We start from the raw sequence: 13,351 nt of genomic DNA on the forward strand, positions 1-13,351 counted from the left end.
CTCAAATAACTAATCAGTTATGTATTTTCCATCAATTTCAATAAGTCTATCAGCATCTCAAGCGGTTTTCATAACCACACTTATATTAAAACAAAGCATGTGGTTTTGAGACAGAACAGGTATAAAGGCTGTTTAACTCATCCATAGAAGTAAACTGTTTTTCATTCAAACAATGTTGCAAGCTTCTGAAACTGATAATCTGATGGAGCAAAATCAAGAGCATGAGGGGGAAGTTTCTCCCAGTCAAGCTCTTCAATTTTTCTAGAAGTGATCCTAGTGGTGTGAGAATGTGCATTGTCATGGTTTTTACAGTTTTGTTTTTTAAATAGTGCATTCCTGTTGCTGACAGTATCTTCCAGTAGTGATTGTCTAATTTGATTGTAACAACTCGGTGCATTACACCACCTTTATCCCACCAAATACCAAGGAAGACCTTCCTATGGTACATGTTTGCTTTTAGTTTAGTTGTGGTGTTGCTGGTTCTCCTGCACTAACCCACTGCTGGCAGCACTTGACATTTTGCTAAGTAACCATTTCTCATCTTCAGTCACTAGGTGGTTCAAAAACAAAGCTTTAAGTTCACAAGAGTAAAGAGGTGCTCAGATGTCTACTTGTTCTCTCAGATTATCAGCTGACAACTCATGTACCCATTTTCCCAATTTTGAACTTTACCAACTTGTTGCAAGTGTCAGTGGAAGGAAATGAATTGAGTTTTTGAGCTAATTTTTCAACAGCTGCAACACAATCCCTCTCAAGTGTTTCCAGAAGCAGGTCGTTATCAAACTCAGTAGGGTGCCAAGTGTGAGCTGTATCTGTCAAACTGCAGTCACCAGTTCTAAACTTATTGAACCATCTTTGACATTTCCTCACATTCAGACATCATTGCTATACACCTCTTGAATACTTTATGTAGCTTTAGTAGCACTTTTCCCTCCTTTAATTCATAAAATATATATTATATGCTCCTCTGACACTTCCATAATAATTGGTATTTTAAAATAAATAAAAACTAGTAAAGAAATGACTGGCTTACACTTAATGTTATCAAGTTATCCCATATAACTTGTATGACTTTGAGAATAACTTCATTTAGCCAAGAAATATGCATTTAAAGTTGTCCTGTGCCAGAAAATGACATTACTTATGAGATGACCTGGTAACTTAAGCATCTTTTCATGTTCTGCATGTTTAGTGTAGCTTTTATTTATTTAAAAGTGAGTAATTGTAAACTCTATCAGTCTTTACTATATCTTAACCAAAGATTACTAATTATTCCAAATGTTTACAGATGTTGGACAAGTAAGGGAATGCAGAATGTAAAGGGACATTTTATATGAAGAAGCTTGAAAGGAATTAATGGAATGTTTTATTTTTCAGCTTGTGTATCTAAGTTCTCTGCTGGCTGTATTCACTATTATCCAAATTTCCATATCGCAATGAATAAACTTCAGACAAGGAAGTACCAAGAAGACTTGCTGCGTTATATTACCAGAAAGATTGGATTTGAGGCTGTAATGAGGATTAGGTGCACAAGAGGTAAGCTTTATTTATATTTATCACAATAAGTTACAGAATACACAAGTTTTAGATAAGTAAATGAAATTAAGTGAACAAGAGATTATATGCTTCAGTTGAAGCATTATTTGTTATGAAAGTGCATAATGTGTTTTTCATTAAATAAAGTAGTAAGAATACATATGTAAGGTTTACATTATTTCTTGGATTGCTGGAACATTGTTAGAAACTTGTAGAATATTACTTGCATCCAACTGTTTTGCTTGTCGTGATCTTGAAACAGCAAGCATAACTTTTAACTGTTAAATGTTTTTGCTACCTTAGTCATATTTCGTGTGTAAGGTTCTGTGAGAAAGTTTTTGGGATAGTTGTTGCATGATTTCCTCTGAAATATTAATTGTACTATGAAGTCTGCTGCCTATACAGTTCAAGGTTTCATTGTATATTAGAGGTAAAATAGACTTATGGGTTGTGGAAGTGCAAAATGCATTTGAAGTACAAATATAATAATGTGATGTTTCAAAATAAGCTACCAGTAATTAATTTTATGTGATGTTTCAAAATAAGCTACCAGTAATTAATTAATAATGTGATGTTTCAAAATAAGCTACCAGTAATTAATTTTATGTGATGTTTCAAAATAAGCTACCAGTAATTAATTTTATGTGATGTTTCAAAATAAGCTACCAGTAATTAATTTTATGTGATGTTTCAAAATAAGCTACCAGTAATTAATTTTATGTGATGTTTCAAAATAAGCTACCAGTAATTAATTTTATGTGAATTACTAGATGAAGTTATTACAGAAGCAAAACAGTGGAAACATTTATTTTTATGAATTATTTTAATCAGCTAATTTCATATTAGACACGAACAGTTGGTAGTTAATGTAATTGTGTAGAATAACTACTTTTCTTTCATACATACAGGTTTGGCTTTCCACACTTTCCATGGGAACTTCTTTGTCAGGTCCACAGATTTGTTATCTCTCCCTAATGTGAATCCTGATGCAGGTTATGGCTTACAGGTTGCTATTGAGGAGAACTTGACTGACTACAAAAACGTGTGTTTTCAAGCAGCTGTGCTTTACACATCCAGTAGAGGTTGGTATCTCAGTGTTTGCTTGCCTCTCCAATACTATAAATACACTTAGCAACAGCATTCATAGTAGAAATGTTAACATCAGTCTTACAGTCCAGAATGCTGTCTGATTTAAGCATATGATATCATTATATTGTGATAAAAGAAGGTTTAAAACCTCGACGTCTCAGTTATAATTGTATGTTGGATGTAGTGTGAGAATACATCAGACAATTTATTCAAACTATTTTGATCTTTTGAAAATTCATGATACCAAGTTGTAAAGCCTTTAAAACTTCTGGTAGGTCAAAAGTGCTCATGCTACAGGCTTTCGAAGAATCTTTCAAAACGTAACTACTTTATTATCAACGTATACAGATAAACTTGTCAAGCTGTAGTCATTAAATCACATGTTAATATTGTTAGTTATAATTTTAAAAGGAAATATTCTCACTTATTTTATGATATTTTTACTCTGACTTGCTCCTTCTTCTGTACTTCATCATTCCTCTTGTATGTCCTGAATTTAATGTAAGCTACTCGTTAGAGCATAGTCATTATTAAGACTGTCTTATTTTTGTAAGGTATCTTGTGTAATAAAATTAAATTTAGTAGGTTAGATTTGGTGAAATAAAAAATTTCTGCATGAAGCATGATTGCAAGTAGCTCTTTCAGTACCGCAGCTTAAGATATATGTTTACTACAACACACTGTAGTCATTATAGAAGGGGGGGGGAGTAATTTATCTTTCATTTCATTGTAGTGGCTACAAAGTCATTCAAGTCATCCTTGTATGTTGTACTGGGTCCATTATGAGCGATCTTATACTCATTCAAATATGTTCTTTGAATTTTTAATTTTTACATTAACTTTAAATGAGGAATAGATCATGTTAAACCTGTTGTGTCATTTGTTTTCTGCTTATTTAAATGTTTCACCCAAAGGCGCTTGTAATCTGAGGGTCGTGGGCTCAAATCCCCATCACACCAAAGATGCTTACCCTTTCAGCCATGGGGACATTATAACGTGACTGTCCATTGCACTATTCAATGGTAAAAAAAAAAGTAGCTCAAGAGTTGGCAGTAGGTGGTGATCACTAACTGCCTTTCCTCTAGTCTTACACTGCAAAGTTAGGGACAGCCAGTGCAGATAGCCCTTGTGTAGTTTTGTGCAAAATTGAAAACAAATTATTCATTTCTTTAAAAATATATATGAAAAAAAGAACCAGTGGATGTATGTTCATTCAAAAATGTACATATTAGTAGTTTTTTCATTTTTTTCAACAATAAATTAGTTCCTTAAAGATGATGCTAAAGTTACTGTTGCTTCATTTTGTTCTACTATCATGGTTATGTAATACTTGTAGATGTCTTTGAGAATTCTGTTTTTCACATTCAGTTTAAAGATTACTTTCAAGTTTTTCTTTATTTTGTGCACTTAGTTGATGTCTCATTTTCTTTGGTATTGTCCCAGCATGGCCAGGTGGTTATGCACTTGACTCGTAATCTGAGAGTCACAGGTTTGAATCCTCGTTACACCAAACATGATCGCCCTTTCAGCCATGGGGGCATTATAAAATGATGGTCAATCCCATTATTCGTTGGTAAAATAGTAGCCCAAGAGTTGACAGTGGGTGGTGGTGACAAGCTTCATGCCCTCTAGTCTTACACCGCTAAATTAGGGACAGCTAGCTTTGTGTGAAATTAAAAAAAAACAATCATTTACTTTGATTAATGGAGAGGAACCAGTGTGTGTCCTACACGAACCTTTCTTGGTCAGCTGCAGCATTTGTTTTTGACAAAATTCACGTTTCAGTTTGATTAATAATCTTTTTTGCTTGGAAATTAAAAGTTTCAGGGAAAAATTAAGCTTTAAGAGCAAGAATACTTTTTGTATGTTTACAGACATAAAAATAAAATATGAGAAGTGACAGTGGGTTAACTTTAGTTTTTGGAGTGACAGCAGGCACACCTAAGTGGTTTTGTATGTTAACTTTGCAGCACCAAAACATTGTATTATATTGAGTGTGAATGCATCCATATAAAGTATTAAGTCCATAGTTTCATACCATGTTGATTGTGTGGAACAAGAAGTGTGAAACTGTATAGTTTTAGTACAGTGTGGTATGTATGTGTGTGTGTGTGTGTATTATTTTTTTAATAAAAGGTGTTTTCATTGTAGTGCTCTCTAAACTGACTGTAATTCATGGTATAGTATTGAATGAGTAAGTTGTTTAATACTGCATAGTTTAAGCAAAATGTGGGGTTTAAATACCTAAGTAGTGCTTGCACAAGTTGAGGTACATATTGTGAAAAGGTGGTGAGAGATTCAATGTGTTGTAAATAGGTTATGTAGTACTTTGGGGTTGGAGAATGTAACTTGATACCATACTTAAGGCACTTCAGTATTGTTTTAAGTTTAGCCTATGAGTATAATAAATTACTGTACTGGAATAAGTAGAATATTCTGTAATCTAATCATTCTATTTCATACTGTAAGTTTGACATAATGTATAGTGAGTAGTAACCTTGTTTAGTCTGAGCATGTATTGGATTACTGTACTGGATTAACCCTTTCTCAACAGGCCAGGTATAAGATATGTGAATTCAAATAGACATTTGCACATATTTAATATTTACACTATAATTTTTGATACAGTAAGTGTACCATCAGAAAATTCAGCAGACTTTCAGTAAAGGTTACAAGTATTTTGTACACACAAAATCAAATTTTTCAATGAAATATTTTTACTAAAGACTTGTTTGTGAAAATATAGTCTGTTTGGTTACTATTCCAGTGCAAAGTGATTTTGTGTTACGATTAAAGATTGTTCTTCATCCTAAGCATCTGAAATATCATTTATGTAATCTGTAAAACCTTTTAAATGCATTTCAAACGTTTGTTTCAGTAAGAATTTACATTTATATTTTTCTATTCCATAAGTGGGGTCAGTCAACTCACTGACTTCATAAACATCATATAAAAATTAGAAAAGAAATATAAATTATGTATTTTTGTGTGCTAGAATGACTACATACAATAACACACACAAATATTTAGTCTAAGTAGCTTAAGTCTCATAATGTTATATTGACCTTCTATTTATGCCTAGCTAACATTACGTAACTTGCATTGAGGTTATACATGTGCACTGATGTTACTGTGTTCAGTAATATAACAGTTACTTAGTCTTTTCTGTGTTTTAGTTGACTAATGTTTTGTATTATACAGTAACATTTCAACAATTATACATTATATATGTATGTAGATTTTTATTATTTAAAGATAAGTTATGAAACTTCTTTCTTAAAATATAGAACATTAAATAAAGTAAATCAGTTATTTCTTCTAGCTATGACCTTTGAACTTGGTTGCTGTTTGACATAGGTTGCTTAGCCTTTTAAAATTTCATACATGGAGGATATCAAACAAAAAATCTTAACTACTAATGCTATAGAATTCCACTATAATTTATTACAAAAAGCTGTATTCAGGTCTCAAAATAAAAAGTTTGAAATGTTGTTCAGACTAAAGATACAACCTACCTCCCTGAAATCTTGGTTCAAAAGAACTTGGCAGCCTTTTCAAAGATTAAAATGGTTGAGAAAATTACTAGGAGAACATTCTGAGCTGTCAAATGGTTATTGACGTCATATGTTGTAGAAAGAGTATATGAGGGACCGTTTCTAAAAATAGAGGTGAACAGAGCCACCTTGTTTGAATCAGTTCATAAGCCATAGCAAAATAAAAATATAAGGTTCTTATTTGATGTTCTGGTTTGTTAATATTAGTAATTTGAGTTCCTAATTTGTACGAAATTACAGGCTTAGCATTTTGACATCACATCTAATTTTAAACAGTGCTGCATTCACTTGACTCACTAAAATCTATATTTAGATATGTTCTTTTAATATTTATTTTTAGATTAAGAAATTAACTCATATAATGTTAAAGTTTGAATTATAATCTACAATTTAATTCCAAAATTATTGACGTAAATTGATAAAACAGTACAATAAAATTTTGAATGCAAGTCAACAAAAGCAATAGCATGGCCTCTGACCCATGATCCATCGTCAAAGGGTTAAATGGAATATTCTGCAGCCTAATCATAGTATGTGATAGTGTCTATTATGACATTGTGTTATGTGAGCAGTAATATTTTGTAACTCATCATTGAATCAGGTGAAAGAAGAATCAGAGTCCACACTTTGAGCCTTCCAGTTGTAGCAGTTGTAACAGAACTATTAGGAAGTACTGATCAAGAAGCCATTATTGGTCTCTGGGCAAAGATGGGTAAGTTAATTAGAAAATGTACTTCACAAAATCTTGATGGCATATTTTGTGAGGTTAAAGATATAAAGCTGCTACTTTTTTAATAAACCTCTTAGTGTATGATTTCTGTCAGCTTAAATCATGAAACTACTTTATTGGAAATTTAGTTGAAAAATTGTACATTAAAATTAGACGTAGTGTTGGTAATTATTTTTGGTTAAGGAAATCAGTGTTGACTATTGTATAAAGAACTAATTTGAGATTTAGAATAATGAAAATTTCACTTTTGTAATTGATAGATTAAAGTGTCTTCTATGTTAAGGACAATACATTTATAGTGCCTTTCTCAGTATTTATGTGAGTTACTGTTATATTAGCATAATGTGCTTACGTTTACAAGTGTTTGACTTGTACTGAAATTAAATGTAATTATGTTGATTTGTTCAATTCTTGATGGTATGTTTTGCACAGATAAAAGATGTGGAGCTACTCCATTTTTAATAAACCTCATAGTCAGCTTAAATCATGAATGTATTTGTTTATTAAACATCTCTCTGTTTTGTTTTGTTTCAAGCGGTTGACAGATGTGTATCAGCTTCCCTCACTGATGCACGAGATGCCCTTGTTAATGCCTGTAGTGATTATTTAAGTATTTACCAAAAGACGTTAGCAGCCAGCCAGACTGCTGGAGCACTTGTGATACCTTATTGTTCTCGATTATTGCCTCTCTTTTTATTAGGTTTGTTGAAACATGTGAGTACAGTTGTCTACTTTTGTCATACAACTAATTAACACATGTCATAACTAGTTTATTGGTCTTGCAGTTTATCTTACCTTTCTTACTGAAATTACTGATGTTTGGTGTATTGTTATGGAGTCATTGTAAAATATTGAGAAGCTTTGAGCACAAATCTTATGAAATGTTCAAAATGTGAAACATGAAAACCAATTGTACTTTAGGTTATGATATTTATAATCTTAGTTTTTATTTATAATTCTTAAGCCTAATCTATTTCCATGAGATAGTACTAAGCTGAACCATTTTTGTTATTGCCTTTTCTCTTGACCGAACTTCAGATTCGGAGCATTGGCACTAATATTTCAAGTCCTTGTTTTCTCAATATACTTAACAGGTTATTAATGTCTTTTCAACGTTTTTGTGCTTTAACTTAAAATTTTGCTGGATATAAACACCTTAACAGTACATTCTGTGGTTTTGTCATATAATTTAACATTATCTGGAAGTGGGCTTTAACCTTGTGTAATAAGAATGTTAACTGATGTGCATTTTATAATGGAAAAGCATATATAGTTATAGATAATTAAATTTTAAATTGAAATGCATCAGGACTGAGATTTGTATTTGATTTATAAAATTTTCAGTATCATTCAATAATTTGTGAAATAAGAAACAATTGACTTAAGTGGAACTTCTGGATCCTTGGTATTTGGAAATGAGGTTTCAGTTCTGCTGAACATGTTTAGATCAAACATGCAAATTAATAATTATTACTTTTTTCTCAATTACATATTTGTAATAGAGTGAATGAATTAGAAATCCATTCTTGTTTTCAGGTGGCATTCCGAGTAGGTACTGGTACAAAATTGGATGAAAAAGTCTTTGCAATGGAACAGATGAAGTGTATGCCTCTTTCTTACTTGGTGACGTACATTTATCCAAGGATGTATCCAGTGCATTCCTTAGATGACAATGTAATGAGGCCTTTTCATGTGGATTTGTATTTTTTCATCAAATGAATAAACATGACTAATCCATACTTCTTCCTATTGTAGTTTTCTGAAATAAATTTTCCTTTTTTAAAGTAAAACATATAATCCTAGTTTTAACAGTGACATGGTTTTCAGAATTGAAATAAAATATTACTAAAGCTTTTATTTAAAGTAAAGTAGTTATTTCTTTGTTCTTTAAAATAAATCAAATTTAAACTTTTTCCAGAATTCCATCCAAACTGATGAAGGAACACTAGTTCCACAGCCTCCCATCCTTCAGCTGACGTTTGAAAAAATGGATCGTTCAGGAGCATACCTTCTAGACACAGCAGTTTCAATCTATCTTTTCATTAGACGGGACATCAGTAATAATTTCTGTTTGAGAGTTCTAGGAGTGCCAACATTTGAAGCAATTCAGGAGGGATCGGTAAGTAGAGCAGATCCTTTTATAATTGTAGTAGTAATGCTCTTAACATTTTTTTAAAACATTTAATTTACCATTACTTGTTAGTAATTATATATTAAAATTCAAACTTTTTTTCATTAAGTAAGATTAAGAAATACACTGATATTGTATTGGAAATGGATTTTGGATTTATTTCAGACTGATCTACCAGAGCTTGACACCCCAGAATCACTCAGACTTAGGAACTTTGTGTCTTGGCTTTCTTCTCAACGGCCATTCTATAGTCCTTTATTAATTTTGAGGTATGTATTCAAAGTGACTTGTTATTTCATTTCAGCTTAACAGGGGTTTTCTTGGAGTAAAAAATGTTTCTGAAGTCGTGCTTGGCCTTGTAAAGATTGTTTGATTGAGGTACGTTTCGGACATTTTTGTGCTTGCAGAGTTGCCTACCCTTCAGTGACACATCAGTGTGTCTATGGACTTATAATGGTAGAAACTGGGTTGTGGTTCCCATGATTGACAAGGCACAGATAGCCCATTGTGTAGCTTTTTGCATAACTTCAAACTAACAAACAAATCTTACAGACTTTTATATTTTTATAGGTTAACAACTAAAACCACTAATGATTCAAAGCAGTCTACAATATTAAATCTGCTCCCATTTAGTCGAGCAGTAAAGTTTCTTTAGCAGTTTCAGCTAATTTGAGTAATCTAGTGCTTGATAGGAATCCAAATGTGGTAAACCAAAAGTAGGTTGAATGAGGAAGTTTTAAGCATTTTGTCAGAAGCATGCTTGTTTAGTAAAACAGAAAATAAAAAATTCTCTGGAAATTTCATATGTTGATATTAAATACAGTGTTCTGAAAGTTAAAACAAAGAGGCATTACTTTTCTAAAGTAGAAATTTGTACATTAAAAGAATAAAATGTTATGTTCTTAAGTTCATACTTTAGACTTCTTAACATTAAAAAAACAATTAAAATGAACATGTACCTTGAAATCTGAGTAATTCATTGCAATCGTAATGATATAAACATTTTTTTCCTGGCCACCACAGATTTTCTGAAAGGTGAATAAATAACAGTTTCATTTATATATATTTTATTAGGATAGCATATACAAGAATGTTTACCTAATGACTGGCTAGATTACGTAATATAAAGTTTCAGATGAAATGTTATTTATGTCAGTTGTCCAACAGATAATAAGCCAAGAAATTCAGTTATTTGTATGTAACGAATAAGAAGTAAATATTTTCAAGAATTAGAGAAATCTCCTGATGCACTTTGTTTTAAACCTTAAAGCAATACTTCTAAGTGAAGAAACAAAAACCTTTTGACTTTAAGGTTGAAATAATATACAATTAAAAGGTTACAGAAATGTAGTATTGAATTTATTTAATTTAGAGAGGACAGTAAAGAAAGATACAGATTTCTTCAACACATGGTGGATGACAGGTCCGAGTCATCCTTTTCATACTATGAATTTCTGCAACACTTGAAGCAACAGATATCAAAATGAGCTACGGATATAGAAAAGTGTGAAGTACTTGTGAATATTCACATTTTAATGATCATGTGAAGTTCGTAGTTACTGATTTACGAAAACTTAATAACATTGGTACCTAGACTGTAAAGTCATACATCTATACATTTTGCATACCTGAAGCTAGAGATATAAGAAATGATTTTACATTTCAAGAACTGAAAGTATTTTAGAAATTGTTTTACTGGAATGAAAATGTGTCGAACAAGAGCGTATAAGCACTGATTTTATTAGAGTAAAAACTGATTCCAGAGAATGTAAAATAGCAAAGTAAGAGGTGTACCTATAATAAATATGTAGATAAAGTGATTGTTGAAATGAGAAAAGGTCTGGCTATGAGATAGATAAACAGTGCAGCTACATCCTAAAGAAAGTATTATATTAAAATATTTTGTTTCTCTCTCTGTTGTTTTTTGATCTTCTACTAAAGTACAACAGTAGAACTATTGATAATCTGTCTGGTATCTAGTGTTATTGAAGTTAATGGAATGTCCAAATATACAAAAGAATTTTAGAATTTGAGGCAAAATGCTAATTTCATTGTTTCATGATTTTATATAGGTGCAGGTGTGTTAAATGTTAATTCAGGTGAAATATGTCCGTGAGACAAGTTTAGGAATTAGACTTGTAACATATAAAATAGTTAACTATGTGTTTTCTTTATATGAAGCAATGTGTTTTACTTTAATTCACTGGGAACTACTTTCTTTATGTGGGACGTGATTCTAATTTGATGTTCAGAAGAAAGTATATGCAGTGTAAAACTGTCACTGATTAAACGGGGAAGAGCTAATATTGTTTATTTTCCCAACATGTTAAGCTATTACTCTGATTGCCTGAAAATCTGATAGTGAAATGGTTGTCAGCAATTTCAGTGTCATATATATTTCTCGTTTCATTTTGTTGATTAGTTAATCCTGGACACTTTTAATAAAAGCAAAATGGCACTTAAAATCATCGCTGGAAACTTATTTTACAACTGTTGTAGATAAAAGAAAAAAGGACTTTGTTAGTTTAAATTATAAAGTTATTCAGTGATAGAAACCTCTAAGTATACGTTTGGTATTACTTTTGAATTAATTACCTGTTTTGAACTAACAGAAATCTCCTGTGGTTTATTTAAATAGAGAAAACTATTGAAAATGTATTGTTTTTATTTAAAATTACATCTGAAGTATCTAAATTGTGACCATATCCAGTAAAAAACTATAGTGTGACTTAGGTTGGCCACTCTTGTGTCATGGGATGTATTGCATCTTTGTATCAGATTAAAATAATTCCTCTATTAATGATATTTTGTGCATGGCCAATCCTCGGTCGAGATGCATGTGGTTATATATGAATGAACTGTTATGTAAACACATGATTGTGTCAAATATTGTCTGAATTGTACAGTTTTAGTAACTTTGTTAGTGAAGTAAACCTAACAACCATTTTCTTGAAGTAGGAATGTATGATACAATACTTTAGATATTGCTGAAGGTATAATATGTTCTTCAAGTTAGAATACATGCAGTTGTCAGACTAAAAGTTTTTTTAGTAGTAAGACAACTATACGAATATTTCAACTGAAATAGTCTTAATGTAAGGGATGGTTTTGTTGATTTTTCTTCATCTTGTGTCAATGTTTTTATGCTAGATTTATAAAAAAAATGACAATATTAGTTTCAAAGAAATGAAAATATTTTGAAATTATCTTGTAAATTTTCTCAATAAAAAATATGTTTACTTGAAAATGTTCTCACTGTATAGTTCTGATGACAGATAAAAATGGTTAATCAGTAGTAAAGCTGCAAATGTTCTATTAATATGTATTCTTCAATAAAAAATGGATAACATAGGAGACGGTACTGTATTTTAAAATCATTTAATTCTGTACATCTTTCAATAAAAAGTGACATTTTTGGTGAGGATCTCATAATGGAGATGTAATGTTGATACTTCGTTTTGTAACATTTCAGAGTAATTGTGTCCTCTAGTGTATCCGTGGTTTGCATCTGGTTGCTCTAATAGCGCATTCCCACTTTGGGGCCATGGGTGAATTATGAGAATTAAGGTCATATTACAGTTTTTGGCTAGAGTAGCCCAAGATTTGTAATAATTGTTGTTGATGAACGGTAAGTTAGTTGGCTTACGCTAAAGATTAAAAACAGAGTTTCGATATGGACAGTGGACAGAGAAGAAAAGTGTGTAGCCACGTGCTTTCTACGAAACACAAATAAAACGTGATTGTGGTATTACTTCAGCATTAACACACCCTATTTGTGAAAGTGTATGAGAATCATAAACCTTTAAGGGTGTAGATGAACAATATATATGCACGTACCTATAAACGTGGATCTTTCTAGGTCTGCCTCCCATAAATCTACGTGGTTTAACACTTTCACGTAGGCATTCGGAACGTTTGTTTGAGAAAGCTGTATTAGATCGTAAATTAAATGATAATTTGAAGGAATTATATAATTGGTTTGTTAGTTAGGGTGTCATACTAGGCCTAGCATGAACTTTGTGGTAAGAATGATTGACTCGCAACCTTTGGGTCTCGGAATAGAAACGCGTTATCAATCATGCTTGCTTTTTCAGCCGTGGGGGCGTTATGATGTTACGGAAAATTCCATTATTTGTTGTTAAGTGATAGCTCATGAGCTGGTAATAGATCATGTTAACTAGCTGCCCTCTCTAGAATATGTCGCTTCACAAACAGTTAGAGACGACAACCGGAAATTATTCTGGAATAACTTTGCGCGAATTTTAGAAAAGAAGAACCTCGTATTTTTAAGGCTATAGAGGTTTTTATATG

The 13,351-nt window shown here is 31.7% G+C and overlaps 1 protein-coding gene across 1 annotated transcript in view; it reads left to right on the forward strand.

Moving 5' to 3' along the window:
• LOC143254407 (protein transport protein Sec24A-like) overlaps positions 1–12,287 on the forward strand; it is a 55,573-nt gene extending 43,286 nt beyond the window's left edge. Inside the window, 8 exon segments of the mRNA XM_076509528.1 lie at positions 1,378–1,536; positions 2,445–2,618; positions 6,781–6,891; positions 7,445–7,623; positions 8,446–8,583; positions 8,828–9,028; positions 9,206–9,309; positions 10,413–12,287. Of these exon segments, the coding sequence (XP_076365643.1) occupies positions 1,378–1,536; positions 2,445–2,618; positions 6,781–6,891; positions 7,445–7,623; positions 8,446–8,583; positions 8,828–9,028; positions 9,206–9,309; positions 10,413–10,527 (1,181 nt within the window). The 3' untranslated portion in view covers positions 10,528–12,287.
• Positions 12,288–13,351: the final 1,064 nt, after the last annotated feature.

This window comes from Tachypleus tridentatus, chromosome 6 (assembly GCF_004210375.1).
Source record: "Tachypleus tridentatus isolate NWPU-2018 chromosome 6, ASM421037v1, whole genome shotgun sequence".
NCBI lineage: Eukaryota > Metazoa > Arthropoda > Merostomata > Xiphosura > Limulidae > Tachypleus > Tachypleus tridentatus.